The 21175-nt window shown below is 39.4% G+C and overlaps 1 protein-coding gene across 1 annotated transcript in view; it reads right to left on the reverse strand.

The window, feature by feature from the left end:
- The window catches only part of LOC106070879 (SWI/SNF complex subunit SMARCC1-like), a 73601-nt gene extending 55119 nt beyond the window's left edge, over positions 1 to 18482 (reverse strand). The window contains exon 1 of the mRNA XM_056045747.1: positions 18340 to 18482. Within this exon, the coding sequence (XP_055901722.1) occupies positions 18340 to 18453 (114 nt within the window). The 5' untranslated portion in view covers positions 18454 to 18482. The remainder of the gene's footprint in view (positions 1 to 18339) is intronic.
- Between the last annotated feature and the right edge of the window lie 2693 nt (positions 18483 to 21175).

Below are 21175 nucleotides of genomic sequence, written 5' to 3' on the forward strand. Positions count from 1 at the left end.
TTTTCATGACTCTCTCTCCCCTTCCCTCCACTGCCTGTTTGATAGGTTGTGACGCTACATGTTTAGTTTATAATACCTCTCTTCACCGCCAGCTCACCTGCAGTGGGCATGGCCTCTGGCTTCTAATCAGCAGCCCACACTTTTTTTTTTCATTCATAAATTATATATTCTAGATATCTCAATCTAGGTCATTTTTATTCATTGAAAAAAATCATAGATTTATTAATCCCAATAATATATTTCTTGTTACGATTTTGTCATGTCCAATGAAGGAGAATGAGTTAAATTCATTATTATTCGTTGGGACACCTCCTTTTTTAAAATTTTCTTTAACAACTAACAGTATAAATATGATTGAAATGTCTTTCTAAAGATGTTTGGAAGCTTATTTTCATATGCCCATCAGCCTATGATCAAACAGGCTCAAAATATAGCTCTCATCCCTTATATTCTTACTAGCATTTTTAACTTTGGGACCCTTGGGCGCCTCTGAGTCCATCAAGCTCTAATGGGTACCCGACATTAGTTGGGGAAAAGGAAAAGTTAAAGTGATTGGTCGTTGTGCTGGCCACATGACACCCTCGTTAACCGTGGGCCACAGAAACAGATGACCTGCCTGATAGATCGCAAGGTCTGAAAGGAGAACTAACAGCATTACAGTCTCCGTATACCAGACCTGCCTACCAAAAAAAGTCCAAATGTGTAACGCTGATGGTCAAAATGTGTATTTTGGCATCCGAATGCGTAACACTTACGCGATCCACTATTTTGTCATATATATTGTTATAACTTTGCCATGCACACCACCATCCAAGATAGTGCAGAAAGAAGGTGCGCACTATCAGTGACTAGACAGGAAGGAAGTTGACATTAGAGGAGAGAACGATTTCCGCCCAAGTAGAGAGCCAATATGGAGATGCTGTACTCAAGGCAGATGCCCTTTGTGTTTGTCATGTCTCCGTGTAAATAAACGTCTATGTCTCGTTGAGTTTGCCTCCCTTCAGTTATTACAATAAATATATATAGATCTGGATCTATGTCTATATAAAAAATTATAATGAATTAAATCTACTCTAGAGCTGGGCTCAAGAGTGTTACCAATGCCCTGGATCTACTCCAAACTTTCGTAGGCCTACCTTCATCCTTGATCTATTCTATACTAAGACTAAGAATCTAGTCTAGATCTAGACTAGATGGTAGTAGATGTTAACGATCTAGATCTTGTCAATCTAAATTTTAGATTGACTAGATCTAGATCGACTAAATGATACTATAACTTATAACTAAATTGGATCTAGATTGTAGAGTAATGTAGAGAATCATGACTTAACGTAATGACTAGCTAGACTCTAGCTAGATCTATTCCTGTATAACAAGTTATCTAGATTCTAGATCTAGGATCTAGATTAGATATCTACAATGTCACTCAATGTGTTTTGAATCGATAGCACTTCGATATTTTTTTTCTATACAAATGAATACGGGAATCAGTGATTCAACATCATTAATTTCTACTAATGAACTTACAAAAACAAAAGTCATGCTGGTGTATCAGCTGACGGTACCAGCCTGGTACAAACCGCCACTCCCTCACTCTCGCGTTCTTCATTTCTAGACTAAATCTAATTGCTATGTGTTCCCCCACCTTTTCTGTCCCCCCCCCCCCCCCCAACAGGACGGCTTAGCGTGACCTCTGTAAGCTAGTCAAGAGAGGGGTGTTAAGTGACAGAGACTTTTACTGTGGCCTTTTCTTAGAATAAATACATGGCACATTGTTCTTCAGCGTTGACTACATCTCTTTACTAGTTAAAACCGATGTGTTTGTTTTGTCTGGATTGTTGATCAACTACACGGAATACACCCGAACAATAACACCCAAACGCTTGCAGAGTAATTGGTTGAAATTCAACAGTCATCCATAGTTGACCTCAAGACAGCCTGAACAAGCAACATCACAGTGGCGACCCCGAACCTCGAAGCCGAACCTCGAAGCCGAACCTCGAACTGGACCTCGAAGCTGAACGTTTACTCAGGTGAGGGTCGTGCACTCGAAGATATAAAGTTTCATCGGAGTACGGCTGAACACAGCATCATCGCAGTGGGACTTTGTTTCAAGCCAAGTCGTCAGTTTTACATACAGTCGTCGCCTGCTCGATCGTACGTTCAACGAGCCGTTAACTCAGGGTGACCTTCGTCAGGACAGTGATCATCGCAACGTCTGGTCTACTCAACGAGTATATTATCAACGCCTGATCTTCGTATGCTGAATCGACCTACAGCCAGAGGAACCGTTCATTCATAACGGGTGAGAGTTTGTCAGTGAACCTGTTGGACATATTTTTTCTTCGCTTGAGAAAACAGTCGTAGGAGCCACATAGTCGTATCAAGTTTTACCTCGTCAGTTTTGAGAAGGACAGTTTGCCCGCTGTCAGAAGTATTGTGAGTACTACAAGTTTGGTAGCTAACTAAATCGCCCTGTCGTCTTACCCTTTGAGAGATTCTTGTGGAGCAGTTTGCTCATTGAACCGGTTGCTTGCTACTTTTATAACGGTCACTGCGTTTAACCTTTGGAAGGTTAGTGAAATCGTATTTGTCGTTACTGGACATTGATATATTTATTATACATTGGTCTAGACCATATCTAGACTTGTTAATATTGAAGTAGTGGAAACAGCTACATCCACTTAATTTTGTTGAAAACCGTTAATCGTATAACGGAACGTCGTCGGAGGTAACCTTGGTCTCACCTAGTCTACATTGGACATTACGGACATTTTGGTCTAGTGAAGCAGCGTACAACAGCAAACTTCGTCGTACTACCAGAGTAGCAGCAGAAGCAGTGAACTATTTTAGAGAACCGTTATTCGTCAGCCCAGATCAAGTCATCGTCAAGAAAGTCGTTATTCGTCAGCCCAGATCAAGTCATCGTCAAGAAAGTCGTTATTCGTCCGCCCAGATCAAGTCATCGTCAAGAAATTCGTTATTCGTCAGTCATCCAGATCAAGTTGCCGTCAAGAGACTGTTATTTGTCAGTAGTTGTCTACGCAAATCAAGTCATCGCCAGGAGAACCGTTAACCTATTCGTCAGTAACTGTGTACACAAAGTCGTCGGAACTACACATACGGTCATCAACAGTCGTCGAAGAAACTGAAACATTTTGCTGTGGCATATCAAGACATCTGGGGCATTACGTGGGATACTCGACACGGATTGTATCCACTGGTAGCACCGGAGAACAGAGTCAGAACTGGAAGAGAAGCAGTGGAATTTGTTGTAGATCTATCATATTCGAGAATCCGAACAAAGGGGATCTTTTTTATCAAAAGCTAAGTGCCATTTTTGTTATTAGTATATGTTTAGATTGCCCTTAGAAATAGATTTTGTCTAAATTTGGTACGTTAGCCTGAGTAAAATCAGGTGGTGCGCCTTAAAACCCGTCGGGGTAAAAGACGTAATTTAGAAAAGCTATATTATAAGTTTAGGATAGTGATTGTTTTGTTTGTGTAAACGTCATATCCGTTGTTGCTTGGTTACTTCGTGACGTTATTAATGTGTGCCATTTTGTCATATCCCAACCCATAGCTATAGTCTCATTTAATTATTTCATTTGTGTATATTAGATCTATTTTATATTATTTATTTTTATTAATTTAATTAGATCCGTATTTTTTTCACTTAATGATTCTTTTATTGTGAATCAGACTAAAATACATTTTAGTTTGAGCGGTTAAAATCAAATATGATTTTGCCATGAGAATAATGCCGAAACTGGCATAATAGTCAAACATTGTCGTCTGGCTAATCTTTGATCCACAAATTTTTGTACATTTCGTTGGTACATCTACTGATCTAGACTCTAATTTTGAATATTAATTGAAAGATGAATGAAGGTAGTACATTCTAGATGTATATAACTTGTTAAAGATATATTTGACATTGTATAAACATATTTACTTCATATGGTTAAATAGAACCATAATTTCTGGATTAGATCTATCTTATCTACTCTAGACAGTCTTAGAGTCTATTCTAGACACTTCAGTCACATCAAATTTTAAAATTGATCATAGTTATTCATACTAATAGTCATAGTGCTCTTGATAACTGTAGATCTAAATGGTACTATTATATATACTATAATATACTAGATTTAAATTTGTGTGATATTAATATACAGATTTGAATATAACTCAGACTAGATTTACACATTTACTGAATCTATAGAGACATAACACTTAAAACTTGTATAAAGTTTGTAAAAACTTAAATATAAAATAAGTTTAAAGTATAGCCATAACTAATATAGGCTAAGTAAAAATATATAAATTTGGGTGAAAATAAAATACAATGGCTACATCATCATATGTGGACCTTAAGGAGGTTAAGGAAACAGCTATGCAGGATGGAAAGGCCATGGAGTTAAAAGGAAAGGATTTAGCAGCTTATGTACAGCAAGTTGTGAGGGAAGAAATGGAAGGTCAAAGACAAGAGATAGAAAGACAAGAAGAACGTCAAAGACAAGAGAAAGAAAGACAAGAAGAACGTCAAAGACAAGAGATAGAGAGACAGAAAGAAGAAAAAAGACAAGAGATAGAGAGACAAGAAAGGATCAGAAAGGAAGAATATGAGAAGCAAAAAGAGGACCAAGAAAGGCAAGACAAAGAGAGAGAAAGAACTAGAGAGCATGAAGCTAAAATGGAGAAGATGAGATTGGATGCAGCACAAGCCAGAGCTCAAACTGAACAAGGAAATAACACAAATAACTCAAATAATATTACCACACAAAGAGACAACCCTAATTCGCAAACATGGCTAAAGAGAAAGATACAAAGTTTTGATGAACAGAAGGATGACATTGGTGATTTTCTGAAAAGATATGAGGCAAAAATGTCTACATTTAATATGCCAGAAGAAGAATGGTCTGAAATACTGATAGACTTCGTTCATGGTCAAGCTCTAACAATATGCCAAAATCATGACCATCATATTGATGATAGCTATCAAGTTTTGAAAAGAGAGTTGTTGAATGCCTATGGTCATAATGCTACAACGTTCAAAAAGAAATACTTTGACAATATACCATCAGTAGATATAGAACCTCAAACTACCATTAATATGGAGAAAGATTTTTTTAATAAATGGGTAAAACTAGAAAAAGTATGAAACTCTTATGAGGGATTAAAAAATTTCATTCTATTAGATAACTTTATTAACAAGTGTGATCCCCAACTTCAATCATTCATTAAAGAGAGAAATCCTAAATCTTTAGATGAAGTAACAGAAATAATGAGAATTTATAAAAATGCTTATCCAACTAATCCATTCTCTACTAAAGATAAGAATAAGGTAGACTTAGTAGGATACACAAGTGAGAAAAAAGTCAGAAGTAATGATAGACATTCTAGAGAAACTTAAGATAGGTTTGAAAATAGAAATAGAGATAGAAATGCAAGATCAAAATCTAGGGATAATCATTCTGAAGAAATAACTTGTTTCAATTGCCATAAGAAAGGTCACATAGCTTCCCATTGTAAAAAATCAACATACTATAAATCTAATGATAGGAACTCGTATAGAGATAGAAACGAAAACAGAAGTAGTAGTAAACATAGAGATAGGAATCAAACAAGCAGAGTTTACTATACTAATGAAAATCAGGATAGAGATTATAGTGATGAGGATAGTGACATTGAGCAATTAAATTATGGTAACACTATAGAAGAAATTAACATGGTTGAGGGAAAGAGAAATACTTTTAAACTATTCAAAGGTCTAGTAAATGGAAAATCTATAAATTTTATCAGGGACACAGCATGCACTACAATTGCAATTCATTCAAAATTTGTAGATTTGTTGATTTGAGGCACATCGGCACAATTTAGGCCATGTCGTGCCTGCAGTCCCTTAAGGACTACTCTCTCTCTAAACAACAAGGGCCAGATTCTATACAGTCATATAATTAAAATCAAGGTCTATTCACAGTTAAAATAGTAAAGGTAGTAAAAATTTAAATATTTGGTAAAAATCTAATGTAAATAGTGCATGTTCACAAATTCAGAAATCAGATCTTCGTAGATAGCCCCACTTCCCGAATAAAGCCCAGTACCTTCCCAGGGTCGACATTATTAAATAGTGTTTTTAGATTAGTGGCTCTAAAATATTTCGCCCTGACATCCTGGTATCTGGGGCAATCAACGAGGATATGTTCCACGGTGAGGCGAGAGTCACAGTACTCGCAAAGTGGGGGCTCCTCTCTCTTCAGTACAAAAGAGTGCGTGATGTAGGTGTGGCCAATCCTAAGTCTGGACATGGTTGTGCTACCACGCCTTGTCAGACCCTTAGATGTGGGCCACCACCTGACATCCGCCACAATCTGCCTGAGTTTACTGTGAGTCTCAGCCTCCCATCGGTTCTGCCACTCTCGATAGGTGGCAGAGGCAATACTTTGTCTCAGGTCCGAGTAGGGAATTTGGGTTCCTGACACCGCATGATTTAGGGCTCTCTTTGCTTCTCTGTCTGCGGCTTCGTTTCCCTCAATGCCAACATGGGAGGGGACCCAGATGAAGGTGACATCCCTACGGTCGGCTGTTATTAGGTCCAACAGCTTCAGACTCTTATGTACCAATGGGATGTCAGTCTTCATCCGCCCCAAAGCTTGCAATGCAGATTTGGAGTCGGAGCAGATTATAAATTTACTCCTTTCTGATGCTTTTATGGCCATAAGTGCAAGCAATATTGCGTGCAATTCGGCCGTAAAGATGGAGCAGCCATCGGGGAGTCTACGGGAGATTGTTTTGTTCCGAAAGGAGCAGGCACACGCGACCTTTCCCTCCATTTTGGATCCGTCTGTGTAGATGGTGCCACAATCTCCGTAGCTCTCCTGCAGTTCCCTAAAGTGGACTTGTAGTATGCTTGGGTCTGTATTTTCTTTTTTGAAATTAAGGAGGGATAAATTTAATTTGGGTTTATTCATTAGCCAAGGAGGATTCTGAGGGGTGTCTATTTTAGAGATTTGGTCAATGGGTGGGGTTAAATTTTGGATGGGTTCTCTCATTCGAAGGCCCAACGGCTGTATGACGTTAGGCCTTCGATTGTATAATTCTACCTCTGTGGGGTTAAATATGGAGTCAAAAGCAGGGTTCGTGGGGTTGGATTTTAGCTTGACTATATACTGCATTGCAAGCTTTTTCATTCTTATATCCATGGGGAGTTCTCCAGCCTCCACATGGAGACTTGGGATAGGTGATGTACGAAACGCGCCGAGACAGAGACGCAGGGCAGCATTTTGTATTGGTTCCAGTATTTTTAGGTACGACTTCCTTGCTGCTCCATATATTATGGATCCGTAGTCTAGCTTGGATCGAATTAGACTCCGATAGAGCAGCAGCAAGGTATCTCTGTCAGCTCCCCAGTCCGTATGGCTGAGTACTCTTAGTATGTTTAATGACTTTTGGCATTTCTTCTTAAGTTCCTTAATGTGGGGGAGAAAATTAAATTTGGAATCTAAGGTGAGGCCTAAAAATTTTGTAGTTTTCACGACAGGGATCTTCTTTTTGTGTATAAATAGTTCAGGGTCTGGGTGGAGTCCCCTTAGATTACAAAAATGCATACTAACTGTTTTGGAGTCTGAGAATTTGAAACCATTATAGTTTGCCCAACCCTGAATTTTGTTTAAACATAACTGTAATTTCCTTTCTAAGGTGTTCATGTTTTTCCCATAAGTAAGAATGACAAAGTCATCAACATACAAAGAGCACTCTATGCCAGGGGACAGCGCATTTATGATGCTATTTATTTTAATGTTGAACAGGGTTACTGACAGAATGCTGCCCTGGGGTACACCCATTTCCTGGTCATGAGTGTCAGAAGCGGAGTTGCCCACCTGAAATTTTCGATCTTTCAGGAATTCCTCCACAAAACGGGGGAGGTGTCCCTTAAGCCCCATAAGCGCCAGGTCACGTAGAATGCCATGTTTCCAGGTTGTGTCATAGGCCTTTTCTATATCGAAGAATACAGCTACTAGATGTTCTCTTCTGAGTAATGCATTTCTAATATAAGCTTCCAGCCTTACCAGGTGGTCAGTTGTTGTCCGCCCCTGCCGGAATCCGCACTGGTAGTTTGAGATCACTTTATTCCTTTCCAGGTACCAGACCAGCCTACTGTTAATCATTCTTTCCATGGTTTTGCAGATGCAGATTGTTAGTGCTATTGGTCGATAGTTAGCTGGGTCAGAGCCGTCTCTTCCCGGTTTAGGTATCGGTATAACTGTGGCTTTCCTCCAGCTGTTTGGGAAAGCGCCTGTTTGCCAAACACAGTTATAGACCCCTAGCAGGACTGCCAATGAGGGTTCGGGAAGGTGCTTGAGGAACTGGTAATGGATTTCGTCTTCTCCAGGCGCTGTGTCATGTGACTTGTCCAGCGATTCCCTCAGTTCCTCAAGCGAGAACGGTTTGTTGTAGTCTTCATTGTTCTCTGACCTGAAATCAATGGGGTGTCTTTCCTCCCTGGTTTTGACTTTTTGGAACTCTGGCGTGTAGTGTGCAGTGGATGATTTTTCTGCTATTGAGGATGCAAGGCAGTCAGCTATTTCTCTGGGGGGCGTGACAGTTCGTCCTTGGTTTTTCAAATGCCCTATTGCATTTGATTCTTTCCCTTTGATTCGCCTTACTGCCTTCCAAACCGCTCTAGCAGAAGTTTTGGCATCCAGACTGCCGACAAAACTTCTCCAGGAATTCCTTTTGGCTGACCGTATGGTTTGTCTAGCCTTTGCTCTAGCTATCCTGAATAGCTTTAGGTTTTCCTGGGAAGGATTCTTTATAAATGCAGCCAGTCGTTTTTTCCTATCACCAATAGCACTTTTGCAAGCTGTATCAAACCATGGTTTGCTAGGCCGTTTTGGATTTGCAGAGGTTAGGGGTACAACTTTCCTGGCTATACTTAGTAGCTTGCTAGCAAAGGTATCAGCTGGGTTCTGTTCATGGAGGATATTTTCTGTGATATCCTCAGAGCATCTTTTTTGGAATTGTTCCCAATCGGCCTTATTCAGTTTCCACCGCTGAGGTCGTCCCAATGAAGGGAGATTGTTAGTAATGATGACTGGGAAGTGATCACTTCCCCGTAGATCATTGCTAACTGACCATTTAAAATCGTCCAGAAGTCCGGGGACGCATACGGTGAGGTCAATGCATGTGAATGATCCAGTTCCTGGGTGCAAGTAGGTCGGTGATGCATCATTAAGTATGCATAAATCATGTTGGAGGAAGATATCCTCCAGCATACGACGACTTGTGTCGGTATTGTTGGATCCCCACATGGTGTTATGGGCATTGAAATCCCCAAGGATTAAATAAGGCCGGGGGAGTTGTTTCAATAGGTCCTCCATGTCTGTTCGGTTTAATGGAGCGCCTGGTGGTAGATACAGGCTGCAGCAAGTGATAACCTTGTGAAGGGTTATCCTAGCTGCTACGGCCTGTAGTGTGGTCTGTAGTTCTACCCTCTCATGGAGGATGCTATCCTTCACAAGGATACAGACTCCACCTGATGCTCTCTCTGCATCCTCAACATTCTTGGTGTAAGCACGGTAGCTTCGGAAGCTGATGCAATCTTTCAGAAATGTTTCCTGTAAGCAGACAGCTACAGGAGTCTCAGAGTCCATCAGTAGCTGCATTTCCTCGTAATTGGCCTTGAGGCCTCTACAATTCCACTGTACAATTCTGGAATCCATGGCTTATTCTAGATGACCTACTTGGAGCTATTTGGCCTTGGGAGGCCCCCGGAGGGGTTTCCCTTTATTCCAGTGACCTTGGTATTTTTATTCTTGGGTTTGGATGGAGAGGAGGACAACCCCCTTTTGGGGGAAGTCTTTCTCTCTGGAGAGGGGAGATCCCTCTGGTTAGAGCGGAGGTTATTTCCTCCTCTCTCACCTCGGGCATCCTCTCCGCTTTGATTTCTCCCCTTAGGGAGTTGGTCAACCTCTAACTCGGTAGAGGTTGGGGTGTCTGGCTGGGTTCTCTGAGGAGAACCTGTGTCAGACATGATGTCTCCGGGTTCTCCCGGAGTATTGGTTTTGACATGCTGCTCAGTCTCCATGCTCTCATCAGCGAGCACAGAGAACCTGTTCTTTAGCATGACAACAGGGCTTTCTTGTTTCTTCAGAGGTGTGTTCTTTAGCAGTGTTTTCTTCTGAGTTGGGGGAGGAGGAGGGGGTGGTGGGGTCAATGTGTCCGTCTGTGTGGCTATGGATCTTCCTTTCTTAGCAACAGCCTGGGCGTAGGTCTTTGTCAAGCTGAATTGGCCCTTGGGTAGGGCCAGTACAGCCGATTTCGCCTGGCTAAAGGTACATCAGTTTCTTGCCTTGTACTCCTGCACGGCAACCTCCTGTTTCCACACAGGGCAGTCCTTGGAGTAGGCTGAGTGGCCAGCTTGACAGTTTGGGCATTTGAACTGGGCTGTGCAGCCCTTGTCCTCATGACCCTCTCCAGCACATCTGGCACACACAGTGTTCCTCTTGCAGACTGCCGCGCCGTGTCCATAACCCTGGCACTTGAAGCACCTCATGGGGTTAGGTATGTAGGGCCTCACTGGAACTCGTAGGTATCCTGCCTTCACATACTCTGGCGGTGTCCTAGTTCCGAATGTGAGGATAATAGTGGCGGTTTTGACCTCCTCACCCTCCCTGCGCCTGGTAATGCACCGGGCATGGGTGACTCCTTCAATGCCCTCCACTATTTCCTTCTCGGAACATTCCAGTAGGTCCCTAGAGCTGATTACACCTCTGCTGGTGTTCAGACTCTTGTGTGGCATGACTTCCACTTGGAGATCACAGAGTCTTCTGCATCTTAAAAGCCCATCAGAGTGTGTCTTGCTGTCTACTTCTACAAGGAGTTCCATTGTTTTGTGTAGCTTAGACACACTCTTGGGCTCTCCCACTACTGACTTGAGTCCCTTATAGATAATAAAAGGGCTCAACTTTGTCAGGCTTTTTCCCTCCTCTGTGCATCTAACCACCAGAAATGATGGCCAGGTGGCACAGCTTTTTGGGACCTCCTCTTTTTTATCGTCAATTCGACCTTTCTTGCTCAGACATAGGTCTGGGGCAAGTAGTTTTGTGTGTGTTTTTTTGTCCATATATATTTTGGTTAATTCGGCACCTGTGCTCCCCACCCGCCATCGAGTCCAACAAGGGGACGGGCCATTCGGATGTCCAGAATGAGCCCGCCAGGGCTACACAGGTGCTATACTCAGTCAGCTGCTACATCGGACATGTGTCCGATACAGCAGCTCCCTGATTGACCCTCCAGCCACAGGTCGACGACCTATGCTGGTAGCTCGGCATGACCAGCCGGTTGACCCAGAGCGGGCCATCTGGGTCTCAGGTCTAGGGGAACTTGGAGCCAAAGTATTGTGTTGTTGTGGTTTATCCTCAGATAGCCACCACTCAAACACCAGGATCTCTTTATCCCCCCTTACCCGTCGCAGTCCACGGCAAACGGACTGGTCTAGGACGTAGTGAGAATTTAAAGTTAAGGAGACAGTGTGATGATCAATGAAGGCAGACTTAGGAAAAGAGGAGGCAGACACAATGATAGAAAAGAAGTAGGGCACTTTTGAGCTCCAAAAGTGCTAAGGAAAGAGGAGCGCAGTTTAACGTCATGTCTCGGGACGGATCAAAATTTGTAGAACCATGGTGTTATTTAGATTACATGAAAAAGGTTAGATTATTAGATGGCAGTATTAAGAAATTTAAGGCTTGTAGAATTTTTATTAAGACACTTTTTTTCACTGGTTACTGTAATGCTGTAGCAATACCTAGTTTGACACAGGATATGTTATTGGGTAACATTAGAGGAATTAAGTCTTGTACCATAAGGGACATTAACAGATGGCAAAACAAATATGAACATTTATTGAACAGAAATGTGTTAAACAGAAATACTAGACAATACAATAGACCTATGAACTCATATTATAAAAGAAACATGACTTGTTATAATTGTCATAAACAAGGACATTTTGCTAGAGAATGTTGGAATAGGTTCCATACCAATCAGAAGATAGCGAGTTCTAGTTGTAGATTTGGTGGAAGAATTAACCAAAGTAGAAACAAATACAATGATCATAGATCAAATGGGTACAGAACTTATGATAAACAAAATGACAGGACAAGATATGATGTAAAATAAATAAGTATTCTGAATATGGAATCATGATCAGGTTTAAACTTGTCTATTAAAGTTTATAATATGGAACAAAAGAATTTTAAATTAAAGTATCTAAGTTGATTAATGAAATATTTGACTATAATGATAATGAGTAGATTCTATGATGTGACATTCCATAGAATAGTAATAATGTGTTTGAAACTTTTAAAGTTATAAAACTAAAGTGAAAGTACCTCTTGTATTTATTGAAATTTATTGATTGATAATTTTAAATTGGGTATATGCTGTCTAGATTGACATACATGTACATAAAGGAAGTGATACTTGTAAATACTATAGGGTAACGACGTGTTTAGTGACAGAGACTTTTACTGTGGCCTTTTCTTAGAATAAATACATGGTACATTGTTCTTCAGCGTTGACTACATCTCTTTACTAGTTAAAACCGATGTGTTTGTTTTGTCTGGATTGTTGATCAACTACACGGAATACACCCGAACAATAACATCCAAACGCTTGCAGAGTAATTGGTTGAAATTCAACAGTCATCCATAGTTGACCTCAAGACAGCCTGAACAAGCAACATCACACTAATACAAAATCTTAATTTTTCCTTATTATCCTTATTCCCACCCAGACTAGGCCCAGCGCAGTTTCACATCGGGCCCCACAGTTGTTAGAACCGGCCCTGTTTATCCAGACCAACACTAAGTCCATGATGCACCTTGTTGGCCATAATACGGTCTCAGGTGATCGGTTCCGTTGGACTCTACGATTGAGTGTTTATAATTATTATTCTGAAAAAAAATAGGATTGCGGTGATGCGACCCGTTGTCAAACATGTATATAGTCTCGAGACCTAAACGCCTTGAGCACTGTTGAGATTCGACCTTTGTTTACAGTGGTGTATCTAGGGTGGGGCAAGGGGGTCCAAAGATGAAAATCATGCCATGATGTCGAATGTCAAAATGCAGGGGCCCCTATAGAGGTCAAGCTCCCAGGGCCCGCATATGTCCACTGTTCGTTAGAATTGCATTTTCTGAAACCTATCCTCTAGAAATGAGATCTAGAAAGTTGTCACTACCATTAATAGTTTTCTCAATCTACTTGTATAGGAAGCGCGCCCCCCTTTATCCCCCACCCTTGTGACGATCTTGCTTGAGCTTTCCTAGTTAAGCTAATTCACTTAACACTACTAATATATCTAAACTTATGATTCTCTTATTACAATTATCATTTGATCGTCTGCTGTGACGTCTGTTTATGATTACAGGTCAATGTAAAATAAGCCCAAGAAAGTTCCAAGTGGGGGACATCATCAGGTGTGTCTTTGGTGGATGGACTGAAAGTATGAGAGAGGTGAGGGCCCATCAGAAAGGTCTCAGTACTGTCACTAAGAACGATAGCCTTCAACATTTTTCGGGGAGTAACATATAGACTGCAAATAACATTAAAAGTTATTTCCCTTTTTTTGTGTTAATATTTTGCTTGAAAGGGCCCATGTAAAGTGATTATGAAAGTGAGGATAAACTGATACACACGTGGGCCTAAATCTAGAAGATTATGATAATGTTTTTGTTGATCAGGATTGCCCAAACTATTGTTGGCGGGCCTTTTCTACCTACAGTTCAAATTATAAATACTCATTATATATATATACTAGACATATTTTACCCATGACCCGCGGGTCTTTATTTGCGTATTACTGTCGATATAGTCATTGAGAGTGTTTTTAAAACATTTAAACGAAATAATAATGTAATAAATAAAGCGAATGTGTAAATGTAATAATAGTATGAATGAAGCAATCAAATCAAAGTAGCTAATCTACTTAAATCCATTTTTTCAAATTAAAACATTTGCCTGGCGTGCACAAGTCCTAGTCACAACAAATGACAGACATAAGAAAAGAATGGTTGTGGACAACAGCCAAACCATAAACCGGTTCACTCTACTAGACGCCTACCCTATGCCCAGAATTGACGAACTGGCAGAGAAGATTTCGCAATACTCTGTATATAGCACTTTAGACCTGAAAAGTGCATACCATCAGATTCCTATAAAAGAAGAGGAAAGGCCGTTCACAGCCTTCGAAGCATGTGGGAAACTGTATCAATTCCGTTGGATTCCGTTTGGCATTACGAATCGAGTCGCCTGTTTTCAGCGTACAATTGACAAAATCATCGAAGACGAACGACTCACTGACACTTTTGCTTATGTGGACAATGTGACCATCTACGGTGTGGACTCTGAATCACAAGACCGAAACCTACAGCGATTTCTTGATAGTGCTCAAAAGTATGGAATCACCCTTAATGAAACAAAAAGTGAAATTAGCACTGCTAAAGTGAGACTGTTAGGATACGAGATTTCCAAAGGACAACTTAAGCCGGATCCTGAGAGATTTCGCGCTCTAAGGGAATTACCCGTACCAGTGAACATGCGTGAACAGAAACGAGTATTGGGTTTTCTGGCTTACTACTCACAGTGGATACCTAACTTCTCAACAAAAATAAGCCTGTTAACAAGAAATCAACAATTTCCTGTCTCTGAAGAAGTCAAAAGAACATTTGAAAGTTTGAAAAATGAGCTTGAAAAAGCAGCCGTATATACTATTGATCCAAATCGCCCTTTAACCGTTGAGACGGATGCTTTTGATATAGCCATTGCAGCTACCCTCAACCAAGACCCTTTCTTCTCTCGCTCATTAACAAAAAGTGAAAGAAAACATTCTTCAGTTGAGAAAGAAGCATATGTCATTGTTGAGTCGCTGAGGAAATGGAAACATTTCTTAGTTGGTAAAGCGTTCACACTTGTTACGGATCAGCGATCTGTCTCTTTCATGTATAACAGGTCAAACAAAGGAAAAATTAAAAATGAAAAAATCCAAAGGTGGAAACTTGAACTCTTGTGTTTCCACTATGACGTCATCTATCTCCCTGGCAAGTAGAGCACTGTAGCTGATACATTTACCAGAAACTATCTATCTGCCATCACTCGCAATGACCTTAAATTGCTGCACACTAGTCTTTGCCACCCGGGCGTTACTCGACTATTGCACTACGTAAGGACTAAAAATCTTCCATTTTCCTGTGATGACGTCAGAACTGTGATAGAACAATGTCAAGCTTGTGCAGAACTAAAGCCCCGTTTTTTTCGACAGCCGACCGGAGAACTGATTAAAGCAACTCAACCTTTTGAGAGAATTAGTATGGATTTCAAGGGACCTCTCCCTACTGTTTCAAGAAATAGATATCTACTTACCATTATAGATGAATTCTCTAGATTCCCATTTGCATTTGCATGTCCCGATATGACTTCCTCTACGGTCGTTAAATGTCTCAATGAACTATTCGCCCTATTTGGATTTCCAGCGTACGTCCACACTGACAAGGGAACTTCGTTTATGTCTACAGAGGTGCAGCATTTCCTCCACGAGAGAGGAATTGCAACCAGTAGAACCCCTTAAAGCCCAAGAGGAAACGGACAAATAGAAAAACTTAACGGGACTTTATGGAAAGCCATCACCTTGGCTCTACATTCTAAGGAATTGTACATAGCTAAATGGGAACTAGTACTAAATGATGCTCTGCAATCCATCCGGTCATTACTATGCACTGCAACTAACAGGACACCACATGAACGACTTCTTGGGTTCAACCGAAGAAGTGGTTCCGGGACATCCTTGCCAACATGGTTGACCAGTCCTGGTCCTGTCCTGCTGAAGAAGAACGTTAGATCATCTAAATATGATCCCATAACAGAGGAAGTTGATTTGGTAACATGCAACCCTCAGTACGCTGTAATCCGAACACCAAACGGTCGAGAGGAAACTGTCTCATTACGAATGTTAGCCCCTAGGGAGGAACAAAAAGTTATAGAAAATGAGAATCAGAGTAGAACAGAGCTTGATATTGGCTGCCCCATCCAAAGCTCACCTCCCAGGAATCAACCTACTAATTCTATCATGCCTGAAGAAACCACCAGCACCACCAAAGACATAGCCAGACCGTCCGAAACTCAAGCAGATGAAACTTCACATACATACAATCTTAGAGTAAGGAGAACTAGGCCCAACTACAAAGGTGTAAAAGCTCATCAGCTTACTAGAGCTCTTACTTTGACATTCAGTTTTGTCTCCAAAATGACATTTGTTTATTTTACTACTTTCATTTGGTTTTGTTGACTTGACTTTAATGTGATATTTGATCTATCATGATATATTTTAATTAGCTATTTGATTTACCATGTTATATCAACATGTTACATTATGTCATGCATTGTTTGTTTACTTGAATCTCTTATTATTACTCTACACTTACTTATATCAACATGTTACATTATGTCATGCTATTCTACATTGTTAGTTTACTTGAATCTCTATTATTACTCTACACTTACTTAATTCTTTCATTGTTGATAATACTAGATAGCATTATTTGAACCGGGGGTGAATGTTATGAAAATTGTATTCTGTATCGGTTGTCGTTCTTATGTTTACATGTGCTTGTAACTCGTCCGTGAGAATGTGTTCACGAAATGTGTGTTGTGTAGTCATTCAGTGTATTAAAGCCATACTATCCAGACATGGTTCTTGGCTCTCTTATCTTTATGTTCATAACAGCCTACATATATATATTTGATTAAAATTTGAAATGAATAGACTTAATTTTGTATGTTCATGTGTTAAAGTATAAAGTAGATCTTGAGGTAGACACAGATCTAGATCTAGACTAATCTAGAGTTAAAAATTGGCTTTTATAGAGTTCATTCTGTGCTGCGTGAAGGCTTTGCTCTGCGCATGCGTGACCTTTTTTCATGAATGAATATAGGCCTTTCTCAACACGGCTACGCAGCTTTAGCGAACAGCTAACGAATTTATTAAATATGCTTTAGTTTAGAACAACAAATTTGAATGTTAATTTGATTAAAATATGAAATGAATGGACTATAATTAGTATTAGTATGTTCATGTGTTAAAGCATAAAACTATCTTTGCGAAAAGAAGTTTTATCACCTTAGAGTTCAATAAAAGAGTTTTAGACCTAGGAATTGACTCAGTAGAGAGTTGTGTTAATGTCAATAATGTGTAACCATTTGGTAATGTCTAATGAAAAAAATGTGCATCGGGATATCTAAATTCGCAGATATATAAATAACGAATTAATGTAAAAATGCTTTTGAAACACAGATTTGAAGGTTAATTTTATTAAATAATGAAATCAATAAAAACTATATATTTTGTATTTTCATGTGTCAAAAAAAACTATATAAGTGCAAAGTTTAGTTCTTAAAATTAGATCTAGATCTAAATCCTTTCAATCTTTTCTCATGTCAACAGTGTAAACATGGCCTAGATCCATAAAATACTATAGCTGTAATAGAGTTGGTCTTTTTTTTTTTTGAGGGTCTTAAGTTTGTTTTAGGGCCACAATACATACACTACGGTCTAAGTTGGTACCCAAGGAACATTTCTGCCAAGTTTTATCAAGATTGGTCAAGCGGTTTTTATTTCTATAAGGGGACATACATACTGTAACATACATACGCCAAACATTCTACTTTATATATAGATCTATTAGATATTATGGGTGTGAATTGCCGGGGGAGGTTAAAACAATATCTTTACATGCATGGTTACGGAGAATCTAAAAAACCGCCATCTGCTTTGGAAAATTGGAACAAAAATACCGGAACTTATGTAAAATTGGACATGCTGAGTCCCGAAACGTCGATTTTTGCTCCAAATAAAAAAACAAATGAATAACAAACCAAAAAACTTAAAAAGCAATGCGTTCAATGAAGGAGAATTTGATGGGGTGTCCCAAATACAAGAGTAAGAGCCTCATCTAGATTATTCTAGATCAGTAGATCTACTAGAATCTAGACTAGACTCTTAGGCTTAGTACTAGTAGTGAAGTTAGTGACAAGTTTCAAGTTAGTCATCTAAATGAGTAAATCTATTAAAATAATTATTCTAATCAGATAACAGATTATATTTTTAATTTTATAGATCTAATTATAATCACTAATCAGACTAATCAGAGTCTTAGACTTATGACTTAGTTAGACTTAGATTTAGATCTAGAATCTAGTCTTAGACTTTAGTAACTGACAAGACTAGATCTGGATTTGATTCTCCCCAATATTTCCATCTCGTCAATAAATTCAACGTACTTTTTTGCAATTCTTTAAAAGCCAGGTTCGTACGGAATCAAACTGGGCAATAGTCTCTTGAGTCTCAAAATATTTAACATTTGGTTCGCCGTCTTTTTTTCTTTGCAACGCCATTTTGTCGCTGTAAAAAAAAAACAACACTTATCTATATACATTTCGGTTCTTGAAAAATACATAGAAAAATGTTTCTAAAATACCCAAGAAGTGTTGTAAGACCATAGTCAATTAGATTGTAGAACAGTGAATCTTAGATTGGTCAGTATAGACGGAAGATTATTTCCAATCCCAATTACGGTTCTGCGAATGTAAAAAAAATGAATAGGGGATCTATAAGATGTGGATAGTGGATCTTATTTAAGCAGGTCTTGACTATAATTTTGACTTTCCATTAAAGGAACCGTCTCATACGAAAACATACAAACTGACATACACTGTCGCCCGCAGGGTTTTTGCAAGGTGGTCAGGTTGCCACCTAAATGGCTCAAAATCGTAGCGTCAACATTCTTGTTACGGAGAATATTAAAGACATTAGAACTGGTAGTCTACCCGCCCGGTCCCCCATCTCTGTGCAATATTTAGTACACTGTAAATACTTGTTTCAGGAAAATAAATAAACATGTGACAAACTATTTACTGCACAGGTTTTTAAGTTTATCCGAGCGGCCCATGCTTCGACTGCCGCTGCCGAAACTAATGCTTCTCATCGTGATATAGGCCTATATATATATACGCCTATATATATATATGTATGTATGTATCATGGGCGCAGCCAGGATTTTTTTCCTCCCCGCGGAAAAAGTTATATATATATATATATATATATATATATATATATATATATATATATATATATATGTATGTATGTGTGTATGTGTGCGTGCGCGCGTGTGTGTGTGTGTGTGTACACCATTAATCTTTATTACATTCTGACCCTTGTCAGGGAAGGTATGGCGAGAATGAATGTTAGTTTGATATTTTGGTGTGATTGTTATATCCCCTTGTTATGAATGCGAAGTGTTGCACGTGTTGTGAACTGAGTGATTAAGTCTTCGTTGAATGTGCGAGAGAATGTGTTAAGTCAGTAAGGTCTTACTCCCGGTCCAGGAAGGTTGGATGTTTAAATTACTTCCTGGACTGGTGTTTTGTGTATTACTATTTCATAAGAGTGATATAATTGTGTGCTTTATCAAGTATTAAAGTATTATTGATATTCATGAATATAAGGAGTTAGAGTTGATGTATATTAAGTGTTCGTATTTGAGTTAAGCAAGTGTTAACAAGTGTAAGTGAGTATTCATACCCCTAGTGAGCCAAGTTAAGAAACACAAGAAAAGAGACAAGACAGCAGAGCATAGCAGCAGCAGCAGTATATAGGGCATATATATATAATTTAGAACCTCTGACATAGCCCTTTAGGATGACGTTTATTGTGCCCTAGAATATGTTCTTACTGGAATTAGCGGAAAACTTGTAGACTCCCCGCTCTTGCTAGCAAGGGGGTCTGGGGGAGCTCTCAGCGCTCCCCCAGCGCGGGGCGAAGCCCCGCCGCCGAGCACTATTTCTGGTATTGAAAGCCAACAAAATGCATATTCTGAGGTATCTAAAGTGCATTATCTTGCTATTAAAAATTTTTATTTCAAAAACCTAATGTGCTATTCTTATTGACTTAGACCTCTCTCGCGCCGTTCGGCGCATTTTCCGGCAAGCTGTTTCCGCAACTCTTATTATGCGTAATTCATTTTGTCGGAGAACATGTCCCGCAAAACCTCATGGGACGCTCTGTCACAACCTTACTAAGGGTTCGACTTCCAGTTCGGCATATGATTTCTTTGATTTAGACCTGATCTCTATAAATGACTCCTAAAATCTGTCTTAGCCATCTTTGTTGAGCCACATTTAGTGTTTTTCAATTTCGGCAGATGACTATTCACTGCACTTTATATATATGGAGCCCAGCCACTGGTAGAAATTTGTAACCTCTCTCGACTACGCTCCTGAAATTACATGCCTGTATTTCGCTTTAGATTTTATATGGAAAAGGAAAATTGTATCTTAAAAATCATCTGTTGAGGGGTTTTAAACTAAAAAATCTCTGGAATTTTTTTGTTTGTTTTTCTAATTCAAAACCCCATTTAGCTACAGTCTTAGAATTTGGTCACTGTAGTTTGCTTTAAAATAATATTGAAGAGAGAGGTTTTCAACTCAAAACGCTCTGTAGGAGAATTTCAAACTCAAAACCATCTGGAGGGGTTTTAAATTAAAAAAAAAAAGCCATCTGGAGGAGGGGGATTTGAACTCAAAACCCCTCATTAGCCTAGCTACGCTCAAAGAATTTTAGTGTGTAATTGGCTTTTTTTATATTGAAGAGGTATTTTTTTAGCATCAAAACCCTCTGAAGGGGGATTTAAACTCAAAACCCCCTTTTCCTACGCTCATAGCATTTTGAGTGCGTAATTTGCTTTTTTTAAATATTGAAGAGGTATTTTTCAGCTTCAAACCCCGCTGGCAGGGGGTTTTAAACTCAAAACCACTTTGGCTACTCTCATAGATTATATAGTGTGTAATTTGCTTTTTTTTTATTGAATAGGTACTTTTTAGCTTCAAACCCCAACTGGAGGAGGGGGGTTAAACTCCAAACCCATTTGGCTACGCTCATAGAATTTTGAGTGTGTAATTTGCTTTTTTTTTATATTGAGAAGGGGTTTGTCGTAATTTTTGGAGGCGGTTTTAAAGTCAAAATCTTCCTTAGCTGTTTTCTTGGAATTTGGTGATTGTCGTTTGCATTTTTTTAGTTTTGTTTATAGAAGAGGGGGATTTAACTGCAAAACCCCTAGTA

Source organism: Biomphalaria glabrata, chromosome 11 (assembly GCF_947242115.1).
Source record: "Biomphalaria glabrata chromosome 11, xgBioGlab47.1, whole genome shotgun sequence".
Classification (NCBI taxonomy): Eukaryota; Metazoa; Mollusca; class Gastropoda; family Planorbidae; genus Biomphalaria; species Biomphalaria glabrata.